Below are 20,727 nucleotides of genomic sequence, written 5' to 3'. Positions count from 1 at the left end.
AAATAATGCCTGAAAAGTTCCCAAATTTAACAAAAGATCCAAGCCTACAGATTCAAAAAGGCTGAGCAGACCTCAAAGAAGACATCCCATCCCAGGAATTCCCTTGTCGTCCAGTGGTTAGGACTCCGAGTTCTCACTGCTGAGGGCCCAGGTTCAATTCTTGGTCAGGGAACTGGAATCCCACAAGCCCTGTGGTGTGGCCAAAAAAAAAAGACAACAAAAAGACATCTCATGCCATCCCCCCAAATCTTGAAAGCAACAGAGAAAGCATCAGTAACCATGGATGCCAGAAGGAAGTGGCATATTTGTCAAGTGCTGGGAGAAAATATTGTCAACCCAGAATCTTGTATCTATCAAAAAATATCCTTCTTGAATGAAGGGTAGAAGGATCAAAGTATTTTCACATGAAGTGAAGCTGAGAGAATTTGTCTTCAGCAGACCTACACTAAAATAATGGCTAGAGAATTCCCTGGCGGTCCAGTGCCAGGCTGTCACTGCCGAGAGCCCAGGTTCAATCCCCGGTCAGGAAACTAAGATCCCAGAAGCCGCAGGGCGCGGCCAGAAAAAAAAAAGGCTAAAAGAGCTTCTTGAAACAGAAAGGAACGATAAAAGAAGGAATCTTGAAATATCAGGATAGGTGAAGGAAAAGCGGAAAGAGTAAAAATATAGGTAAATACAACAGACTTTACTTCTCTTGGGTTGTCTAAATTATGTTTGATGGTTGAAGCAAAAATTATAACCTTGTCTGTTATGGTTGTCAGTATATATAAAGGAAATATTTAAGACAATTATTATTACAAACCGGGGAGGCTAAAGGTAGATAAGGTTTCTGTACTTCTTGGTCTTGATTTCAGTGGTGATAACGTGAATGTACACATGCCATAAAATGGCATAGAACTATACACACATATTACCATAGTAGTTTCCTAGTTTTGATATTACACTATAATTATATAAAATATAAACATTGGGGGAACCTTGGTGCAAGATACAGAGGAACCTATCTGCTATTTTTTACAACTTCCTTTGATTATCATTATTTCAAAATCTTAAAAGATAAAAAACATTTTAGTCTGGTGGCCTATGTACACCCATTGTCTTGTAAGATCTCTATAAATGTTGCCCTTAGGATCCTGTGGACTAGATTCCCCTAATACTTTGCATTCTTACATTCTGTCTTCCTCAGAAGCATCTTTCTCAAGGCGGCACTTTCACTTCTTCAGACGCATTATTTGTAGTAGGGAGTGAATAGCATTCTCTTACACTTCATTTTTATTCCCGATTGCAGGTAGAGTTGTTTGCATTGTATACCTGTCATTTACTTAAAACAAGCACTCAGCTAAGGTTTAAAAGAACATTTTTGGTATGAAATGGGGTAAACTGTACAAACATTTTCATTTAACATGGTTAAATTTGATACACTCTTTTTTCCCAAAGGGAAATATTTTAGTTTTTTCTCAATATTGTATGATACATTTGGAAAATCCAACATAATTTCACATCCAGAAATAACTACTGTTGTAATTGTCCTTCCAGACACTTAAAATACTATATAAATGTATGTGTGTTATTTTCAAAAATAGGTTGTTGGAATATACTGCTATGTTTTCTGGTTTTTCACTTAGTATATTATAGACACCTTTCTCCAATGCATACAAATCTGCCCCCCACCTTAAGCATTCTGATGTATGATGGTATTACAATTTTTAATGCAGTTTTGTGTTGAGGACCTATATGTTTTCCATTTCTTCTTGTTAAGAAACAATATTTTGCTGATGAATAATTTGTGTGGTACATGTTACATCTTTGAACACCTGATGATTTTATAAAAATAAATCCTAGGGCTTCCCTGGTGGCGCAGTGGTTGAGAGTCCGCCTGCCGATGCAGGGGACGCGGGTTCGTGCCCCGGTCTGGGAAGATCCCACATGCCACGGAGCGGCTTGGCCCGTGAGCCATGGCCGCTGAGCCTGCACGTCCGGAGCCTGTGCTCCGCAACGGGAGAGGCCACAACAGCGAGAGGCCCGCGTACCGCAAAAAAATAAATAAATAAATAAATAAATCCTAGAAGTCATCATTGTTCTTTCAGGCAAGCAAGAATTCAGATTGATGTTTTATTTTGTTTTGTTTTGAACTTACTATTTTGCTGTGTTTTAGGGAATTGAAGTAAAAGTAAAAGTATTTTGTGAACTTTGAAGAAAATATTTGTATTGGTACATTCCTCTTAGCAAAGGAGCTGAGAATCTTAGTTTAAAGAAAGACCTGAAAAAATACAGGGGAAGTGCTAATAACTTTCATGGGAATACTAAAATCTAACCAGTGGAAATCTGCGCATTTCGAGGTGCTCTGATTTGCAGACAGACCACTGGAAGGTAGAAGGCGTCTTTTTGTTGTTGTTAACTTCCGATTTAGAAGATTAAGGGAACTGATGGTAGGAGGTAGGCAGAACCAGTGAAGAAATGAACTTCTGAAGACGTGAGGCTCTGAGTCATTAAGTTGATATCCTGGACTGATTTGGGAACTGTTCAGCTGGAAACACTGTAAGCTTGGTTACCTGTACCTGAGGTGACTTGTGATGAATGCCTCAATACAAGGAACCTGAGTGCCTCTCTTCACGAGAGGAAGGCAATGCCCTATTCTGCCCAGGCTGCTGAGCATAGAGGGGAAATTGTTAGATTTGGGGTAGTAGAGAAGAAAATCAAGGAGGCTGAATTTCTTTCATAAAGGAAACAGAATTTGGTTAATGTTTGAGAGGGATTTGAGTTCATAATAGTGCTCTTGGAGTTATTCTTTTCCTTATTATTTCAAAGGGTTCAGCACTATCAGATTTATGTTAGAACACTGTCCAGTTTTAGAAGTTGAACAGTGCTATTTATCTTTTCAGAACTCAACAGTAACAACTGAAGAATTCCATTGCAAGCTCCAAGAGGCTACAAACTTTCCTCTTCGTCCTTTTGTTATTCCATTCCTCAAGGTAATTTTTATGAGATAACACTGGAATGTAATTTATCTTCAACATTTCCTCAAGATCTGTTACTGATCCCTGTTCTATGATCTACATCAGGGCAGCTTGCCACATTTTATATCTTTATTTTATTTGGGGCTGCTACAGAAGTGTGAGTGGTTTGCGAATAAGCTTTATGCTTGATGAGATGAGAGTTGCAAAAGCCTTGAGTCGTGGTCTGTATGCAGACACTGTTGGTGACACACAGAGGAGCAGGTGGGGAGGCAGGGAACAGGAGTAGAGTGGGATGGAGGTGCACAAGGCATGAAGGTTGGGCTCTTAGCAGAGGAAGTAACTGGACACAGTCTTTTGGTTGTGGCCAGCGGGTGAAGAGTGTGTGTTATGGGAGGAGGCTCTCAAAACAGAGGCCTTTGTAAGTTAGGACTAACCCTTAGGACAGGAGCATGTGGGAAGGCAGTGTTTACTTCTCTCCTCCCCCCAGTTAGTCTAGTTTCTAATTACATCCTCTGGAATTAATGTCCCCTGGAACATAACTTTGGGGGACACTGTTTAAAATTATTATGCATACCTGATAGATGAGCCAGCGTTAAATTTATATATAATATGATCCTTTACAAAAAAAAAACTTTTTATTTTGAAATAATTTCATGCTCACAAAAAAGTTTCAAGATGGTACAATAAAATTCAGATTCTCCAAATGTTGATATTTTATCACATCTGCATTATTATTCTCTTTTCTTTCCATTTATTTTTTCCTCAGAAATGTTTCAGGGTAAGCTGCAGACATGATACATCTAAATACTGATACTTTAGTATAATTATCAAATCAAGAAATTAACATTGATATTTATAACACTATTATCTATAGACCTTATTCATATTTCACCAGATGTCCCACAAATGTCTTTTTTAACAAAATGTCATTTTTTGGGTCCTGTATCTAATTCAGGATCACATGTTGGATTACATTGTCATATCTCTTCAGTCCATTTTAATCTAGAACAGCTTCTCAGTCTTTTATGATTTGGTCAGTTTTGAAGAGTACAGGATAGTTATTTTATATCATATGTTTCAATTTGGATTTTTCTGATACTTCTTATGATGAGAATGAGGTTATGCATTTTAGAAATAGCAGGTAGGTGGTATTACTGCATGCTATCAGGAGACATAGATGTTAATTTGTCTCATAATTGGTGATGTGGACTTTGATCAGTTGGTAAAGGTGGTGTCCACCATGCTTTCCCACTGTAAAGTTACTATTTTTCCCATGAAACAATTTTTAAAAACAGGTAACATTATAACTCATACAGATTTTACAAAATGAACCTGTGTCATAGATTTTATTTAATTCATTATTAATGAGGGAATCTGTAAGGTGTTATAACGTGTTCAGGGGAGAAGCCAAAGAACAGACATTATAGGTCAGGATTATTGATAAGAACATGCAAACAAAAGTCAAAATGGCTTCTTCCACAGTGGGCAAGGGAAGTCTCTAGAACCTCTATGCATGTAATTTTATGCATGTTCCTAGACAACAAGTTTTTTGCTTTGCAACCGGTTATGTGTAAGTTGCAGTCCTATAAAATAGGTCAAAGGCAATGAATGACTAGAGTCAGATAACAGTGTATTGTAGACCAGGCATAGTCTGGAAACTTGTGACCCGTATCCAGCCCACCACATTGTTTTGCAAAGCCCTGGAGATGAACATTTGTAATCGATTTGGTAATTTGGAACACTAACTTTGAACCCCAAATAAGCTAAAAATGTTATCCTTAATCCCTCCCTATCCAATGAATTCTATTCTTTTCATTAGTAGTAGACTATACAAAAAAAACTGAGCTCAGTTTTTTTGTATTTTGACTTTTTTAAAAAAATTATTAATTTATTTATTTTTGGCTGCGTTGGGTCTTCATTGCCACTCGCGGGCTTTCTCTGGTTTCAGCGAGTGGGGCCTACTCTTCGTTGCGGTGTGGGGGCTTCTCATTGCGGTGGCTTCTCTTGTTGCGGGGCGCGGGCTTCAGTAGTTGTGGCGTGCGTGCTCAGTAGTTGTAGTTTGCGGGCTCAGTAGTTGTAGTTTGCAGGCTCTAGAGCACAGGCTCAGTAGTTGTGGCACTCGGGCTTAGTTGCTCCACGGCATGTGGGATCTTCCCGGGCCAGGGCTTGAACCTGTGTCCCCTGTGTTGGCAGGCAGATTCTTAACCACTGTGCCACCAGGGAAGTCCCTGTATTTTGAGTTTTGTCAGTACAGTATTTGTAGAAATTTGTTTTCTCTCTTTTATATGAGTACTCACATAATATCTTCAGCTTTGTCCTGACAAAATAAATATGCCCCTTTTACCTTCTTTTACTTTACCTTTATTTCCTAAGAAAATATGATGCATCACAAAGGTGGGTCATCTTAGCTGAAGTACTGATTCTGGTTTTTTAAAACTTTTAAAATTAAAGCGTTATAGACATGCAGGAAAATGCATAGGTCTCAGTGCCCAGCCTGTGTTGGGCTCTGTTCTGATGGCATTGACACCTTGGCCTCTCAGAGCAGTCTGTGGTGCCTTTTTCAGCCTTGAAACAGCTGTGTGTTCTATCTTGGTCTCTTTTCTGTGTATCAGAGCCAGTAGATAATTATTTCCCCCAAGACTCCAGAATCAGAGAGATTTGGGAAATTTGTGTTAATAGGAAATGATTAGCATATTTAAAAATTCAGCAGAGGGCACATGTCACAAATGTAAAGATCTGACATGATTTTTTTCTCAATTAAGTTTTTTTTTTTTTTTTTTTTTTCTTTTTTGCGGTACGCAGGCCTCTCACTGTTGTGGCCTCTCCCATTGCGGAGCACAGGCTCCGGACGCGCAGGCTCAACGGCCATGGCTCACGGGCCCAGCTGCTCCGTGGCATGTGGGATCTTCCCGGACTGGGGCACGAACCCGTGTCCCCTGCATCGGCAGGCGGACTCTCAACCACTGTGCCACCAGGGAAGCCCCTTCAATTAAGTTTTTACAGTTGATACAAGATTGAGGTTATAGAACAGACTTAAAAGTGTTTTATATCATCAAATTCTCTATTCTTAACTCTTGTTATTTTGGAAAACAGCATGAGGTAGGTTGTTCTGGCAGCTTTTTGGCTAGCATTTGGGTTTTTGTCAACTTATTTCTGCTTTAAAACAGTCACTAATTATGGTGACTGCTAAATTAACTGTTGGTAAAGGGATGACTACTTGCGTGTATTAAACTCTCCTTTTGCTTTCTCATCTGCTTCCCTTGGGATAAAGACTTTTTATGGGCTCAGTCTGAGTAGTTTTTAAATTTGGGGGGAAATGTAATAATTTTTTTAATAAAATAAATATGGGAAAAGTATATTTTAAATATGAAGGACTTAACGGTTAAGTTTAAAGATGCACAGGGTTTTTTGTATGATTTGTCCTGTTAGAGGTTTAAGTTTGAGGAGAAAGAAAAATAATCAGTACATAAATAATTATCCTGTTACAAAATAAGGAAACATGCTTAATGGAGCACCACAATAAGAAATATTAGCTTCTGCCCGCGGGTTACCTGTGTACACGCAGATCCTAGACTAGTCTAAGGTTTGCTGCCTTCATTTCCATCACTCCTGTTACTTTCTTCAAAACCCCATGTTCCAACTAAGCCAGAATAGTCACTGTTTCCGGAATTCCATGGCAGCTGTAATAGAGAACAGGAAGGCAAGTTGAGTAGTGCTATCAGAAATGGCTTAGATTCACAAGAGAGAAACCTGGACTTAAAATGATAAAGGAAAGACTGAATTCCTCCTACTCCCATGTAGGCATTACTAATTCGCTAACTAACTGAAGTCTTCAAAAATGTTTAAGTTTTGGGCTTCCCTGGTGGCGCAGTGGTTGGGAGTCCACCTGCCGATGCAGGGGAGACGGGTTCGTGCCCCAGTCTGGGAAGATCCCACATGCCGCGGAGCGGCTGGGCCCGTGAGCCATGGCCGCTGGGCCTGTGCGTCCGGAGCCTGTGCTCCGCAACGGGAGAGGCCACAACAGTGAGAGGCCCACATACCACAAAAAAAAAAAAAAAAGTTTAAGTTTTTAAATAATTATGTTCAACAAAGCGTTATTGAGCTTTGACTCTGTAGTAGGCCACAAAGGTAATAAAGCACAGTTTCTTCCTTAAGGGGATTTACATCTTGTGGGGACAAGAGACAAGTTAACAGTAATTCAAGTTCAGTGTAATGGATGTCACTTTATTCAGAAGGGGGCATATGAAAATTAGAATGACAGAGAGTGAAGGGCTTTTGTTTTGTGTCACCTTGTTTGTGAAAGCCTTTTGAGGTGCTGAGCCCTGAGTATAGGGCCCAACACTGGGAAAACTGCCTTCCAGCCCCTGCCTCTCCTTTTCAAGGCGAACCTGCCTCTGCTGCAGCGAGAACTGCTGCACTGTGTTCGAGCCGCCAAGCAGACACCATCCCAGTACCTGGCTCAGCATGAACACCTTCTGCTCAACACAAGTATTGCATCCCCTGCTGACTCTTCTGAGCTGCTCATGGAGGTGCATGGAAATGGAAAGAGGCCCAGTCCAGAGAGGTGAGCAGAGAAGAGCTTTGTCGTCCTTGCTTTTCTGGAACCACTCTGAACTTTCCCTTTACTTGTGAAAGAAAAAGAACTTGATTACTGTGGTGATATGTAGGGATGGACTCTTAGTTTTGCTTTGTCCCAACATCAGGCAGCAATATGCTTCTCAACTCTTTAGATGACTCTGTATACCCCTGCTGATAAATTCTGCTTTTGAGCATTCTGTGGGTCCACTGCTCCAGAACCATGAGAAATATAATCTGTTCAAGGCATTTTTTTCTGATACGTGAAGTCTTGTAAAAGTATAACAGTTAACGAATCAGCTTTACTTTGAAGATTGAAATTATATTAATATAATTTATCCTCGAAATTTATGTATGAGTATCTACCTCTATTTTCTATGGTTTGTCAAGGAAGCAACATTTTAATAACAGTGGAAAATTTGTTACAATTGAAGCAAATGACTAAAAACCCTACCAATTCACAAGCATATTAATTCTGTGAGCGTTTTTTCTCCCGTGTAGAGAATTGACTCTTTCCAATACTGACTTCCACAGTAGCAAATTTGACCTTGAAACATTTCTAAATATAGTTGAACCCATAATCCTCCATAGTCCTATCACATAAGAAAATGCTGTCATCTTAGTTTCTCCTTTGCTTCATGAGGTTGAGATGTTTCTGCTTGGTTATGGATAGATTTGACCTCTCTTTTCATGCTGGGATATATCAGTAATTTCCATTATCTGCCTGGCCCCTGAAGACATTTCAGTTCATGCCTCATCTCACACCTTTTCTTATCATCTTCCTGTTTGTGAAAGTGCATAGCACAGTACATAGCACAAAGTAGGTGCTCAGGCAATGTTTGCATGAACACTTGTTGACAGGCTCAGACATGTACTTCCCATTCTTCTACAGGCGGGAAGAGAGCAGTTTTGAAAGAGATACAATTCCTCCTGAGCCTGCTGCCAAGAGAGTGTGTACCATTAGCCCTGCTCCCCGGCACAGTCCTGCCCTTACTGTGCCCCTCATGAATCCTGGGGGCCAGTTCTATCCTAGTCCTCCACCTCTTCAGCGCTATACCTTAGAAGATATTGCAACTTCCCACCTATATCGTGAACCCAACAAGATGGTAGAACTTCGAGAAGTTCGTGATAGACACCACAATCTTAGTAAGTGGCATAAGCAGCCTGGTAATGATTTAAATTCAGATTGAATCCATGGGTTTCTTTCCTACTCAGTGATAAAGCAAATTACTATCTTCATTGCTTTTTTCCACTAAGCTAAAACAATATTAGACATAAAAAAGAATGTTAGAGTTATAGTATTCTCATTTGAAATGGATCTCAATTCATACCTTGTTGCTATTATCATTATATGATAGAAGTAGGCTAAACATATTTTCGGAAATACACAATGAAGCATTTAAGAATAAAGGGATATTACTTATTCTGATATGGCTCAGAAGAAAAATAGAAAATGACAAAGCGAAAGAGGTAAAAATATTCACGTTTAGGAAATCTGCGTGAAGGTTGTGTGAGAATTCTTTATTCTTGCAACATTTCTGTAAGTCTGAGTTTATTTCAGAATAAAAAGTTTTTAAAATTAAGCAAGAGAGATGTAAAACATGTGGTCTTAAGAGGTGAAAGTAGAGAGACATTTAGGTCAGAGGTAAGGCATACCTAAATGTAAATCTTGGCTCTGCATTCTAACTAGCTGTGTGATCTTATGCAAGTTGCTTAGGCTCTCTGTGCCTCAGATTACACATATCTAAAATGGAGAAGGACTTCCCTGCTGGCACAGCGGTTGAGAATCCACCTGCCATAGCAGGGGACACGGGTTCAGTCCCTGGGCCGGGAGGATCCCACATGCCGCGGAGCAACTAAGCTGTGTGCCACAACTACTGAGCCTGCGCTTTAGAGCCCGCGAGCCACAACTACGGAGCGTGCGTGCCACAGCTACTGAGCCCATGCACCACAACTACTGAAGCCTGTGCACCTAGAGCCCATGCTCCACAACAAGAGAAGCCACCGCGATGAGAAGTGTGTGCGCCACAACAAAGAGTAGCCTCTGCTCACCACTACTAGAGAAAGCCAGCACACAGAAAGGAAGACCCAGTGCAGCCAAAAAAGAACCCCAAAAATTCTTAAAAAATAAAATAAAATGGAGAGAACACCACCTCCTGTGCTGGGTAATTGTCACATTTGGACTGCCTGGCATATGCATCCTCAGCAACCATTAAATTTAAGAAAAAAACAAAAAGGCCCCTAGCAGACCTCACCCGAGATCAGTTTTGAACAAGCTCCTTGTCAAAACTCAAAGAAGTTTACTGTAGAAGGTTCTTTATAGTTTAAATGCTGAGATATGTCAGAGCAGAGAACCAAAGGGCTGCTAGTTTCCAGAATTGGCCCTGCATTTCCATTTGTGGGTTGCCCTGTGGAATAGAAAGTTGCAAAACATTTGCCTGTCCCCGCTTCTGACTTAGACTCACTAGCATCTTTCAGAGGCTCAGACCACAGTAGGGCCCTGGCTTCACGCAGTAGTAGCTGAATGGTGTGGGCCACGACAGCAGTGGTGCTCTCAGCTGCCAACATTTACTGAGTCTTAAGTACTTAGATTGTGGTATATGTACATTATCTCTTTTAATCCTCACACATAGGATTCCATGGAGTTTATGCCTTTTTATACATGATGACAGAAATATGGTCAGAATCACATAGCTAGAAAGTGGCAGAGACAAGATTCTGACCACAGTTTTCTGATGCCGAGAGCTTGGGTACATTCCCAGTATGCTATGATGGCTCCCTTAGCAGCGGTTCTGTATGGTTCTTATGTTAAAAATTCACCTTCCTATTGATTTCTTCTATATTCATACACATTTTTTGCCAGTTGAATTCATTACCTTCTAAGAGAGAAGTATGCTAAAAACTAGCTAGAACTGCATTTTGGTCAGATTTTCCTTGTATTTCTAACAATTTTAGAAAAAGGTTTTTTTCATCTTGAAGTGTTCTACTTGAAAGACCTTTAATCCTCTACCTTGAAGGTTTATTTTACAGTCAATCATTTGTTTTCCAGGCTGGTTATAGATTCCTTAATTTTCCCCAGTCCTCTTTTGAAAATGTATGCCCTAGTACAGTAGTTCTTACCAAATCATTTCTCACCCCCAGCTTTGAAACAAATAAACTGTAACACTCCCCCAATTTACTCTCCTAAAATGAAATTTATGGATACTATAGCCTACCTTAGTCCCATAATTTTAGGATCAATATTCTAAAGTATAATACATAAGAAAGGATTTTACAATATATTAGTGCTCAGGCATGACTACACAAGAAGATATGATGAAAGAAGCAGATGGTTGCACAAATACAGAATCACTATGAATACAACAGCTATAAATTCAGACTGATAACAGGTGTGTTACATTGACAGTTCAGATACTATGAGCAGTGTTGCCACGTGTGACGAGATTTTCAAAGTAGTGGATAATTCAGTGTATCCTTGATTCACACAGTCATTGCATTCATGCAAATTTCAGTAACGTATATCAAAAACCATGCAAAAAATTATACTTTGGTTAATACTAAGTTGTTTCCAAGTGCTTGTACAGCACCAGCTCTGTTTGTGGTGGTTAAGCACTTGCATTGTGCCACAACCTTGCCAACATTTAGTATGATTGACAATTTAATATTTTCCAATATATAGATGTGGAACCATCTTAGTGAGGATTTTATTTACCCTGTGTGACTACATATAAGTTTGAATGTCTTTTTATATGTTTATGGATCATCTGTACTTTTTTGTCTGGGGCATACCTCTTTATTTATTTCTCTGACCTGTTTTTCTTTTGGGCTATTTGTCTTTCATAATTGATTTGTAGGAGTTTTTTAATACATTCTGAGTAGTGATTTCTTGTTGGTTTTATGTCATTTTGTGGTTTTAGATCATTGTGAGTCATTGGCCTTAAGAGTGTGCTCATAGTTGGTATGAATATATGTGTATTTACTTGGTAGAATTCTGTTTACTGTATTCTTCCCTCTATCTTCAAATTTCATCTAATTTCTAATAGGTCTAAATGGAGGCTATCAAGATGAGTCGGTAGACCACCGTTTGACAGAAAGGGAATGGGCTGATGAATGGAAACATCTTGATCATGTAAGAATCTTACAGTATATAGTTTTCCTAACTACTTGTTACTTTTAATTCTTACTGTTACTGAGAGTAAGAGTGTGTATGCTTGAAGTGAACTAACCAGAGCTACAATGTCTTTGCAATAAAAGCTGATTTATCTACTACTGCCCCAGCTAGAGAGCTAAGAGTAACTCCCAAATCTTTGTAGTGGGGTGATCACTTGAGGTCCTAACCAAGTGAAGCCATGTAGTATAATGGTTAAAAACATAGGCTTATGAGTTTTAGGTCCCAGCTTTGCCACTTCTACCTCTGTGATGGGCAGGTTCTTTCACCATTTTTAGCCTTAACTTTTATATCTTAAAAAAGAAATAATGCTATATTATTTGAATTCATGGGGGGTTGTAATGATATGCAAGGTGCTTATCACAGGGCCTGGTATAATAAATGGAGTGTTAAATAAATGGAGCTTCTCCAAATACAAATGGGAATTAGTACACTGGCACAGAATGTAAACTCTGCCCCATTGGAAAAGAGAGTTTCCCCTCTCACTAAAAAGGAAAGAGAAGATGTAATACCTGCTCGAAATATACATAGAGTAGCTTTTCCCTCCTGAGTGATGTTGTCTCTGAACGTAATTCTCTGATTGCATTCTTATATAAATCTCCTGCTTTAGGCAGAGATATAATGTGTTTTCACCATACTCTTTAAAGAACCATATTGTGATGAAACTGGCTGCTTCAACCATGAAGAGTCCAACAAGTATTATTTTGAAATCTTAAAAATTGTGTGTATATATTTAAAGAGAAATAATAAGAAAGGTTTTCAAATATAAACTTGATATTGCTAAATCTGTAAGCTTCTTAAACCTTTATTCTTTATATTTTGTTTACCTGTCCTTGATTTTCAATGTTGATTATATGAATGTCCTTATCCCATGGCTCTGCCTGACTTCATGCCTGGCTCAGGCCCTGAACTGCATTATGGAAATGGTAGAGAACACAAGGTGCTCCATGGCAGTCCTGAGGCGCTGTCAGGAATCAGATCGTGAAGAACTCAACTACTGGAAAAGACGATACAATGAAAACACAGAGATGAGGAAAACAGGGAGTGAGTTGGTCTCCAGGCAGCACAGTCCCGGGAACGCAGATTCTCTGAGCAATGGTAAGGGGAGAATCACTTCAGTTGACAAGGGAGGCTTTTGATATATCTTTTTTGTTGTTGTTGTTATTTTTTATTTTTGAGACTTTTTATACTTTACTTTAAAAGGAAGATGGCACTATATTGTGGAATTAGAAAGACCTTGGTAATTATAAAAAATATGTCAAGGACTCAGTATTTGGCATGTTCAAGAAATACTGTCTTCCCCACATAGAATGAGAATGTTTGTCATTTTGTTCTGTTTTCAACTCTATACTGTATATAAGTGCTGAGTGATGATCAAAGAATGTTTGGATGTTAAATTCAGCCTGGCTGAATGTACTTGGGACTCTCATGTACATCGCATTCATTCCTCACAGTAGCCCTAAAAAGCTTCACCTCAGCTTCCATGCCCTTTTCCCCATTCCCTATCTAGAAAATGACCATTTATTAACCTCTGCCTGGACAAAAAAATGAAAAGTTTTACTGTACCAAGCTGGATTGTGCCTTCCTGCCTTTTCCCACCCCGAAGCAGCAGAGATATGAACAATTGAGCTCTCAATCCAGGATACATCCAGGACACCACAGCTATTCCTCCAAAAATGTCCCCTCACATTGACCTAGTAACTGAAAAGGCTCCCTATCCAAAGGCATGGCTAAATGAGGGGCCACCTGTGATCAGACTCTTTCCCCACCCACCCACTTCAAGCTCCCAGTTTTCCCCAGGGAGAATGACTCCTCTTATGGCAAACCTAGCATGTTCCACAGAAGACAGCCATTAGTCTCAAAAAGAATACCAAAAAAATGGAGGCAAAGACATTGGTAGCTAAGGGATTCCTCTCCCCCACCCTACCCACAGAGGTGACTCTTGAGCCAACCATAGATAAGCAGCATTGTGTGGAACATCCAGCACAGCAGGACGTCAAATACTTACAGTACAATTCTTTTAAAAGGAACCTCAAGCTAATTCTCAGGTATCTCTCACCGTCTGAACCTTCACAAATACTCCCTGTCACAGCTCACACTTACCCTAAGTTCACCCCCCAAATCACACACCTTCCATCGAAGCTCTGCCAGTGAGAGGGTGCAGAGTGCAGAGCGGGGTCCTGAGTCGGCTCTTCTCCAGCCGGGACCACAGGTCTTACTGCTGTTGTTTAGAAACAGTGCTGTGCATTGAGGGTTTAGCTCGGGTGACTATGGCTATCGTCCTGTCATAACTATTACCAGCACCTCTCTCACTCTCGAAGATGAGGACAATTGGGATGATAAATTATATTGTCACGACAGGTCAAGGATCCTAGGGTTTCCTCCTCTCAAGTTTCTCAGGGCACTATCAATCTGTCTGACTTAAACAGTATCTTTCAGTATCTTTATTTATGCATATTATACATATTTAGTATTGTTATTTCATTGTTTATTTCTCTTTTAGTACGTTTGTTGCATGCATTGTAGAAGGAAATCATAATACCCTAAACAAGTGAGCTACTTAATGTGGACCAAAACCACTCCAAAAACTACTTGTCGGGCTTCCCTGGTGGCGCAGTGGTTGAGAGTCCGCCTGCCGATGCAGGGGACACAGGTTCATGCCCCGGTCCAGGAAGATCTCACATGCCGTGGAGCGGCTGGGCCCGTGAGCCATGGCCGCTGAGCCTGCGTGTCTGGAGCCTGTGCTCCGCACCGGGAGAGGCCACAACAGTGAGAGGCCCACGTACTGCAAATAAATAAATAAATAAATAAATAAATAATAAAACTTAAAACAAAAACTACTTGTTACTGGTCTGTGATGATACGAGGAGCTTGCATAGGATGGATCAGGCACCGTTTGCTTCACTCTAGGAAGAGACTGCTACACTAAGCAGCTCACTTAGAGATGTAGTTGTTTTGCTTGCATTCTGCATAAGCTCCTTATCTCTCCATGGACTAATAACAGTTTGCAGACCATCACTTTGAGTAAGCACTGTCTATACTGGGCAGCATTTTGGGGCATAGCACACAAACATACTCACCAGTGACTTTTAAATCGTTAGATAAGCAGTGTTTTAAATGTTTGACGTTATATAGAAACCTCTGGTGGATTATTTAAGTATTTAATATTTGTGTGTTCTGGTGATTTAGAGAGAAGTTGAATTTTCCCCATTTAAAATAATGGAATGTAGGTTTCCTCTGTCTGAAAATTTGTGGTTCACAATATTTTCAGGAACAGATTTTGTTCAGGGATGCATGAAAGGAATGTATTTTGGTATTTTATTTAAGGACACATAAATAAGTATGAAAACGATAAGGAAAAACAAGAAAATGATTATCACAGAATTCCAGAGAATAGTTTCCTCTGGGTGTGTGGCATGGAAGATGTTGATGTAGAGTGCAGAGTGAGCTCTCATCATCTTTATCAACTATTAGGACAGGATTACAAGTCTGGCTGGCATTATTTAAACATTACTATGGCTTACACTACTCACTTCTTGGGGATTTGGGGTTGCCAAAGGTGTTTTCTTTCTTAATCTGGAGATTTATGTGTTTTCACTTTATAATTTTTCATTAAATTGTACATTAGTATTTTTATGAACTTGTTAGCATCTAATATTTTGCAATTAAAGTTTTGTTTTTGTTTGTTTGTTTTTTACATCTTTATTGGAGTATAATTGCTTTACAATGGTATGTTAGTTTCTTTTTATTTATTTTTTATTTTTTTTATTAGTTTCTGCTTTATAACAAAGTGAATCAGTCATACATATACATCTGTTCCCACATCCCTTCCGTCATGCATCTCCCTCCCTCCCACCCTCCCACCCTCCCCATCCCACCCCTCCAGGTGGTCACAAAGCACCGAGCTGATCTCCCTGTGCTCTGCGGCTGCTTCCCACTATCTACCTTACGTTTGGTAGTGTATATATGTCCATGCCTCTCTTTTGCTTTGTCACAGCTTACCCTTCCCCCTCCCCATATCCTCAAGTCCATTCTCAAGTAGGTCTGTGTCTTTATTCCCGTTTTACCCCTAGGTTCTTCATGACATTTTTTTTAATTCCATATATATGTGTTAGCATACGGTATTTGTCTTTCTCTTTCTGACTTACTTCACTCTGTATGACAGACTCTAGGTCTATCCACCTCATTACAAATAGCTCAGTTTCGTTTCTTTTTATGGCTGAGTAATATTCCATTGTATATATGTGCCACATCTTCTTTATCCATTCATCCGATGATGGATACTTAGGTTGTTTCCAGCTCCGGGCTATTGTGAATAGAGCTGCAATGAACATTTTGGTACATGACTCTTTTTGAATTATGGTTTTCTCAGGGTATATGCCTAGTAGTGGGATTGCTGGATCATATGGTAGTTCTATTTTTAGTTTTCTAAGGAACCTCCATACTGTTCTCCATAGTGGCTGTACGAATTCACATTCCCACCAGCAGTGCAAGAGTGTTCCCTTTTCTCCACACCCTCTCCAGCATTTATTGTTTCTAGATTTCTTGATGATGGCCATTCTGACTGGTGTGAGATGATATCTCATTGTACTTTTGATTTGCATTTCTCTAATGATTAATGATGTTGAGCATTCTTTCATGTGTTTGTTGGCAGTCTGTATATCTTCTTTGGAGAAATGCCTATTTAAGTCTTCTGCCCATTTTTGGATTGGGTTGTTTGTTTTTTTGCTATTGAGCTGCATGAGCTGTTTATAAATTTTGGAGATTAATCCTTTGTCAGTTGCTTCATTTGCAAATATTTTCTCCCATTCTGAGGGTTGTCTTTTGGTCTTGTTTATGGTTTCCTTTGCTGTGCAAAAGCTTTGAAATTTCATTAAGTCCCATTTGTTTATCTTTGTTTTTATTTCCATTTCTCTAGGAGGTGGGTCCAAAAGGATCTTGCTGTGATTTATGTCATAGAGTGTTCTGCCTATGTTTTCCTCTAAGGGTTGGATAGTGTCTGGCCTTACATTTAGGTCTTTAATCCATTTTGAGCTTATTTTTGTGTATGGTGTTAGGGAATGATCTAATCTCATACTTTTACATGTCCCTGTCCAGTTTTCCCAGCACCACTTATTGAAGAGGCTGTCCTTTCTCCACTGTACATTCCTGCCTCCTTTATCAAAGATAAGTTGACCATATGTGCGTGGGTTTATCTCTGGGCTTTCTATCCTGTTCCATTGATCTATCTTTCTGTTTTTGTGCCAGTACCACACTGTCTTGATTACTGTAGCTTTGTAGTATAGTCTGAAGTCAGGGAGCCTGATTCCTCCAGCTCCGTTTTTCGTTCTCAAGATTGCTTTGGCTATTCGGGGTCTTTTGTTTTTCCAAACAAATTTTGAAATTTTTTGTTCTAGTTCTGTGAAAAATGCCAGTGGTAGTTTGATAGGGATTGCATTGAATCTGTAGATTGCTTTGGGTAGTAGAGTCATTTTCACAATATTGATTCTTCCAATCCAGGAACATGGTATATCTCTCCATCTATTTGTATCATCTTCAATTTCTTTCATCAGTGTCTTATAATTTTCCGCATACAGGTCTTTTGTCTCCTTAGGTAGGTTTATTCCTAGATATTTTATTCTTTTTGTTGCAATGGTAAATGGGAGTGTTTTCTTGATTTCACTTTCAGATTTTTCATCATTAGTGTACAGGAATGCCAGAGATTTCTGTGCATTAATTTTGTATTCTGCTACTTTACCTAATTCATTGATTAGCTCTAGTAGTTTTCTGGTACCATCTTTAGGATTCTCTGTATATATGTCTGTATATATGTCCATGCCTCTCTCTCGCTTTGTCACAGCTTACCCTTCCCCCTCCCCATATCCTCAAGTCCATTCTCAAGTAGGTCTGTGTCTTTATTCCTGTTTTACCCCTAGGTTCTTCATGACATTTTTTTTTAATTCCATATATATGTGTTAGCATACGGTATTTGTCTTTCTCTTTCTGACTTACTTCACTCTGTATGACAGACTCTAGGTCTATCCACCTCATTACAAATAGCTCAGTTTCGTTTCTTTTTATGGCTGAGTAATATTCCATTGTGTATATGTAAAAACAGTGACAGCTTTACTTCTTCTTTTCCAATTTGGATTCCTTTTATTTCCTTTTCCTCTCTGATTGCTTTGGCTAAAACTTCCAAAACTAAGTTGAATAAGAGTGGTGAGAGTGGGCAGCCTTGTCTTGTTCCTGATCTTAGTGGAAATGGTTTCATTTTTTCACCATTGAGCACGATGTTGGCTGTGGGTTTGTCATATATGGCCTTTATTATGTTGAGGAAAGTTCCCTCTATGCCTACTTTCTGCAGGGTTTTTATCATAAATAAGTATTGAATTTTGTCAAAAGCTTTCTCTGCATGTATTGAGATGATCATATGGTTTTTCTCCTTCAATTTGTTTATATGGTGTATCACATTGATTGATTTGCGTATATTGAAGAATCCTTGCATTCCTGGAATAAACCCCACTTGATCATGGTGTATGATCCTTTTAATGTGCTGTTGGATTCTGTTTGCTAGTGTTTTGTTGAGGATTTTGCATCTATGTTCATCAGTGATATTGGCCTGTAGTTTTCTTTCTTTGTGACATCCTTGCCTGGTTTTGCTATCAGGGTGATGGTGGCCTCGTAGAATGAGTTTGGGAGTGCTCCTCCCTCTGCTCTATTTTGGAAGAGTTTGAGAAGGATAGGTGTTAGCTCTTCTCTAAATGTTTGATAGAATTCGCCTGTGAAGCCATCTGGTCCTGGGCTTTTGTTTGTTGGAAGATTTTTAATCACAGTTTCAATTTCAGTGCTTGTGATTGGTCTATTCATATTTTCTATTTCTTCCTGAGTCAGTCTTGGCAGGTTGTGCATTTCTAAGAATTTGTCCATTTCTTCCAGGTTGTCCATTTTATTGGCATAGAGTTTCTTGTAGTAATCTCTCATGATCTTTTGTATTTCTGCAGTGTCAGTTGTTACTTCTCCTTTTTCATTTTAAATTCTGTTGATTTGAGTCTTCTCCCTTTGTTTCTTCATGAGTCTGGCTAATGGTTTATCAATTTTGTTTATCTTCTCAAAGAACCAGCTTTTAGTTTTATTGATCTTTGCTATCGTTCCCTTGATTTCTTTTTCATTTATTTCTGATCTGATCTTTATGATTTCTTTCCTTCTGCTAACTTTGGGGTTTTTTTGTTCTTCATTCTCTAATTGCTTTAGGTGCAGGGTCAGGTTGTTTACTCGAGATGTTTCCTGTTTCTTTTTTTTTTTTTTTTTTTTTTTTTTTTTTGCGGTACGTGGACCTCTCACTGTTGTGGCCTCTTCCGTTGCGGAGCACAGGCTCCAGACGTGCAGGCTCAGCGGCCATGGCTCATGGGCCCAGCTGCTCCGCGGCATGTGGGATCCTCCCGGACCGGGGCACGAACCTGTGTCCCCTGCATTGGCAGGCAGACTCTCAACCACTGCGCCACCAGGGAGCCCTGTTTCCTGTTTCTTAAGGTGGGATTGTATTGCTATAAACTTCCCCCTTAGAACTGCTTTTGCTGCATCCCATAGGTTATGGGTCCTCATGTCTCCATTGTCATTTGTTTCTAGGTATATTTTTATTTCCTCTTTGATTTCTTCAGTGATCACTTCGTTATTGAGTAGTGTATTGTTTAACCTCCATGTGTTTTATTTTTTACAGATCTTTTCCTGTAATTGATCCAAGCGTGGTTTTTGAAGGGGGATGATGAATGTGAAACCACCCACGGGATGCGGTAGAGTCGGTTTTTCTGTGCTTTGTCATTCTACTCTGATAGGAACTTTTGTTACTTAACTCTGTGCATAACTTATTTAATGTACTGCATAAATGAACCAAAACTGTTCAATATGTATTTAGTTTGTTCTACTTAAAGTAGTCAATAAAAAGGCTATATTCCTTTTCTGACTCAAGCTGGAATGGGACTAGGAGGGAAGGTGGTGCGTGTAGTTTTGTAAGACGTCCTGCCGTCAGGCTTCTACGTCCCCTCTGCCTTGTTCCTCGATCTTCAGAGATGGGCTGGGGCTCCACTGGTTCTTGCTATGGCTTGAGAGCACCCAGAGGAATGAACGCAGGAGGTACTGCCATGAAGGCGGTTCCAGCTTCTGGACCTCTGGGAAGCCAAATGCCAACAACAGCTACAGATAACTCCCAACTCCTTGTTAGCTCTTCACCATTAAGCAATCTTTTAATGAGGAAAATACAACCACAGAAAGTCTGAAAAATAGGGTACTGGATCCGTAGGTACTTTTTTCTAATAACTCTTACTTCCTTAAACGTTTTTAACATAGCTGGATTTGGGAATATTCATTCATTTCCTTTTTATACTGAGGCTAAATCATAAGTTCACTGTTGCCTTCGCATTTATTTGCTTAATGGTTGTATGATTTAATCAAGGCCATAATTTTCTGTTGTTTGTTTGTTTTGCTGTGCCATGCGGCTTGTGGGATCTTAGTTCCCCAACCAGGGATTGAACCCAGGCCCTCGGCAGTGAAAGCCCGGAGTCCTAAGCACTGGACGGCCAGGGAATTCCCTCAAGGCCATAATTTAACTCTTCACCTCCTGTTGGGCAGTTGGATTGCTTTCAAATTCTCCCTAACATACTGAAGTGAACATCTTCTTTAGCATGATTTATTTCTTTGGGATAATTTTCCAGAGTGGGATTTCTAGAACTGAACTTTTTTGGGGTGCTTGAAGCCTGTGTTTAAACTGCTTTCCCTGAAAGCCCACCAGCTTGCTGTTCCTCCGACAGGACCCAAGTAGTACTTGCATGGGTCTGAGGTGGTCTGACCAGCTGTGACATGACACAGGTTGCTGCAGGCACACCTGTGTGTACCTGTACATATGAAGTCTTGGGCTGTCAGTCCAGTTTCCTAACCAGTGACCTGAGGCCTTACTTCCCAAGGACCTGGCCCCAGCCTCACTCCTGTCACCCGCATACCCATCTCTGGCCTCGGCCCTAGAACTACTTCTGAGCAGCCTTGCGCAAGAGGCTT

The 20,727-nt window shown here is 39.8% G+C and overlaps 1 protein-coding gene across 1 annotated transcript in view; it reads left to right on the top strand.

The window, feature by feature from the left end:
- Positions 1–13,108, top strand: part of LOC308629380 (protein CBFA2T2-like) — a gene marked incomplete at its 5' end in the record, with an annotated part of 34,334 nt that extends 21,226 nt beyond the window's left edge. The window contains 5 exon segments of the mRNA XM_081257155.1: positions 2,883–2,972; positions 7,340–7,521; positions 8,425–8,678; positions 11,576–11,661; positions 12,603–13,108. Coding sequence (XP_081113281.1) covers positions 2,883–2,972; positions 7,340–7,521; positions 8,425–8,678; positions 11,576–11,661; positions 12,603–12,839 — 849 coding nt within the window. The 3' untranslated portion in view covers positions 12,840–13,108.
- Positions 13,109–20,727: the final 7,619 nt, after the last annotated feature.

This window comes from Mesoplodon bidens (assembly GCF_964165515.1).
Source record: "Mesoplodon bidens genome assembly, chromosome: 15".
In the NCBI taxonomy this organism is placed as follows: domain Eukaryota; kingdom Metazoa; phylum Chordata; class Mammalia; order Artiodactyla; family Ziphiidae; genus Mesoplodon; species Mesoplodon bidens.
This window is presented reverse-complemented; position numbering and strand designations above follow the sequence as displayed.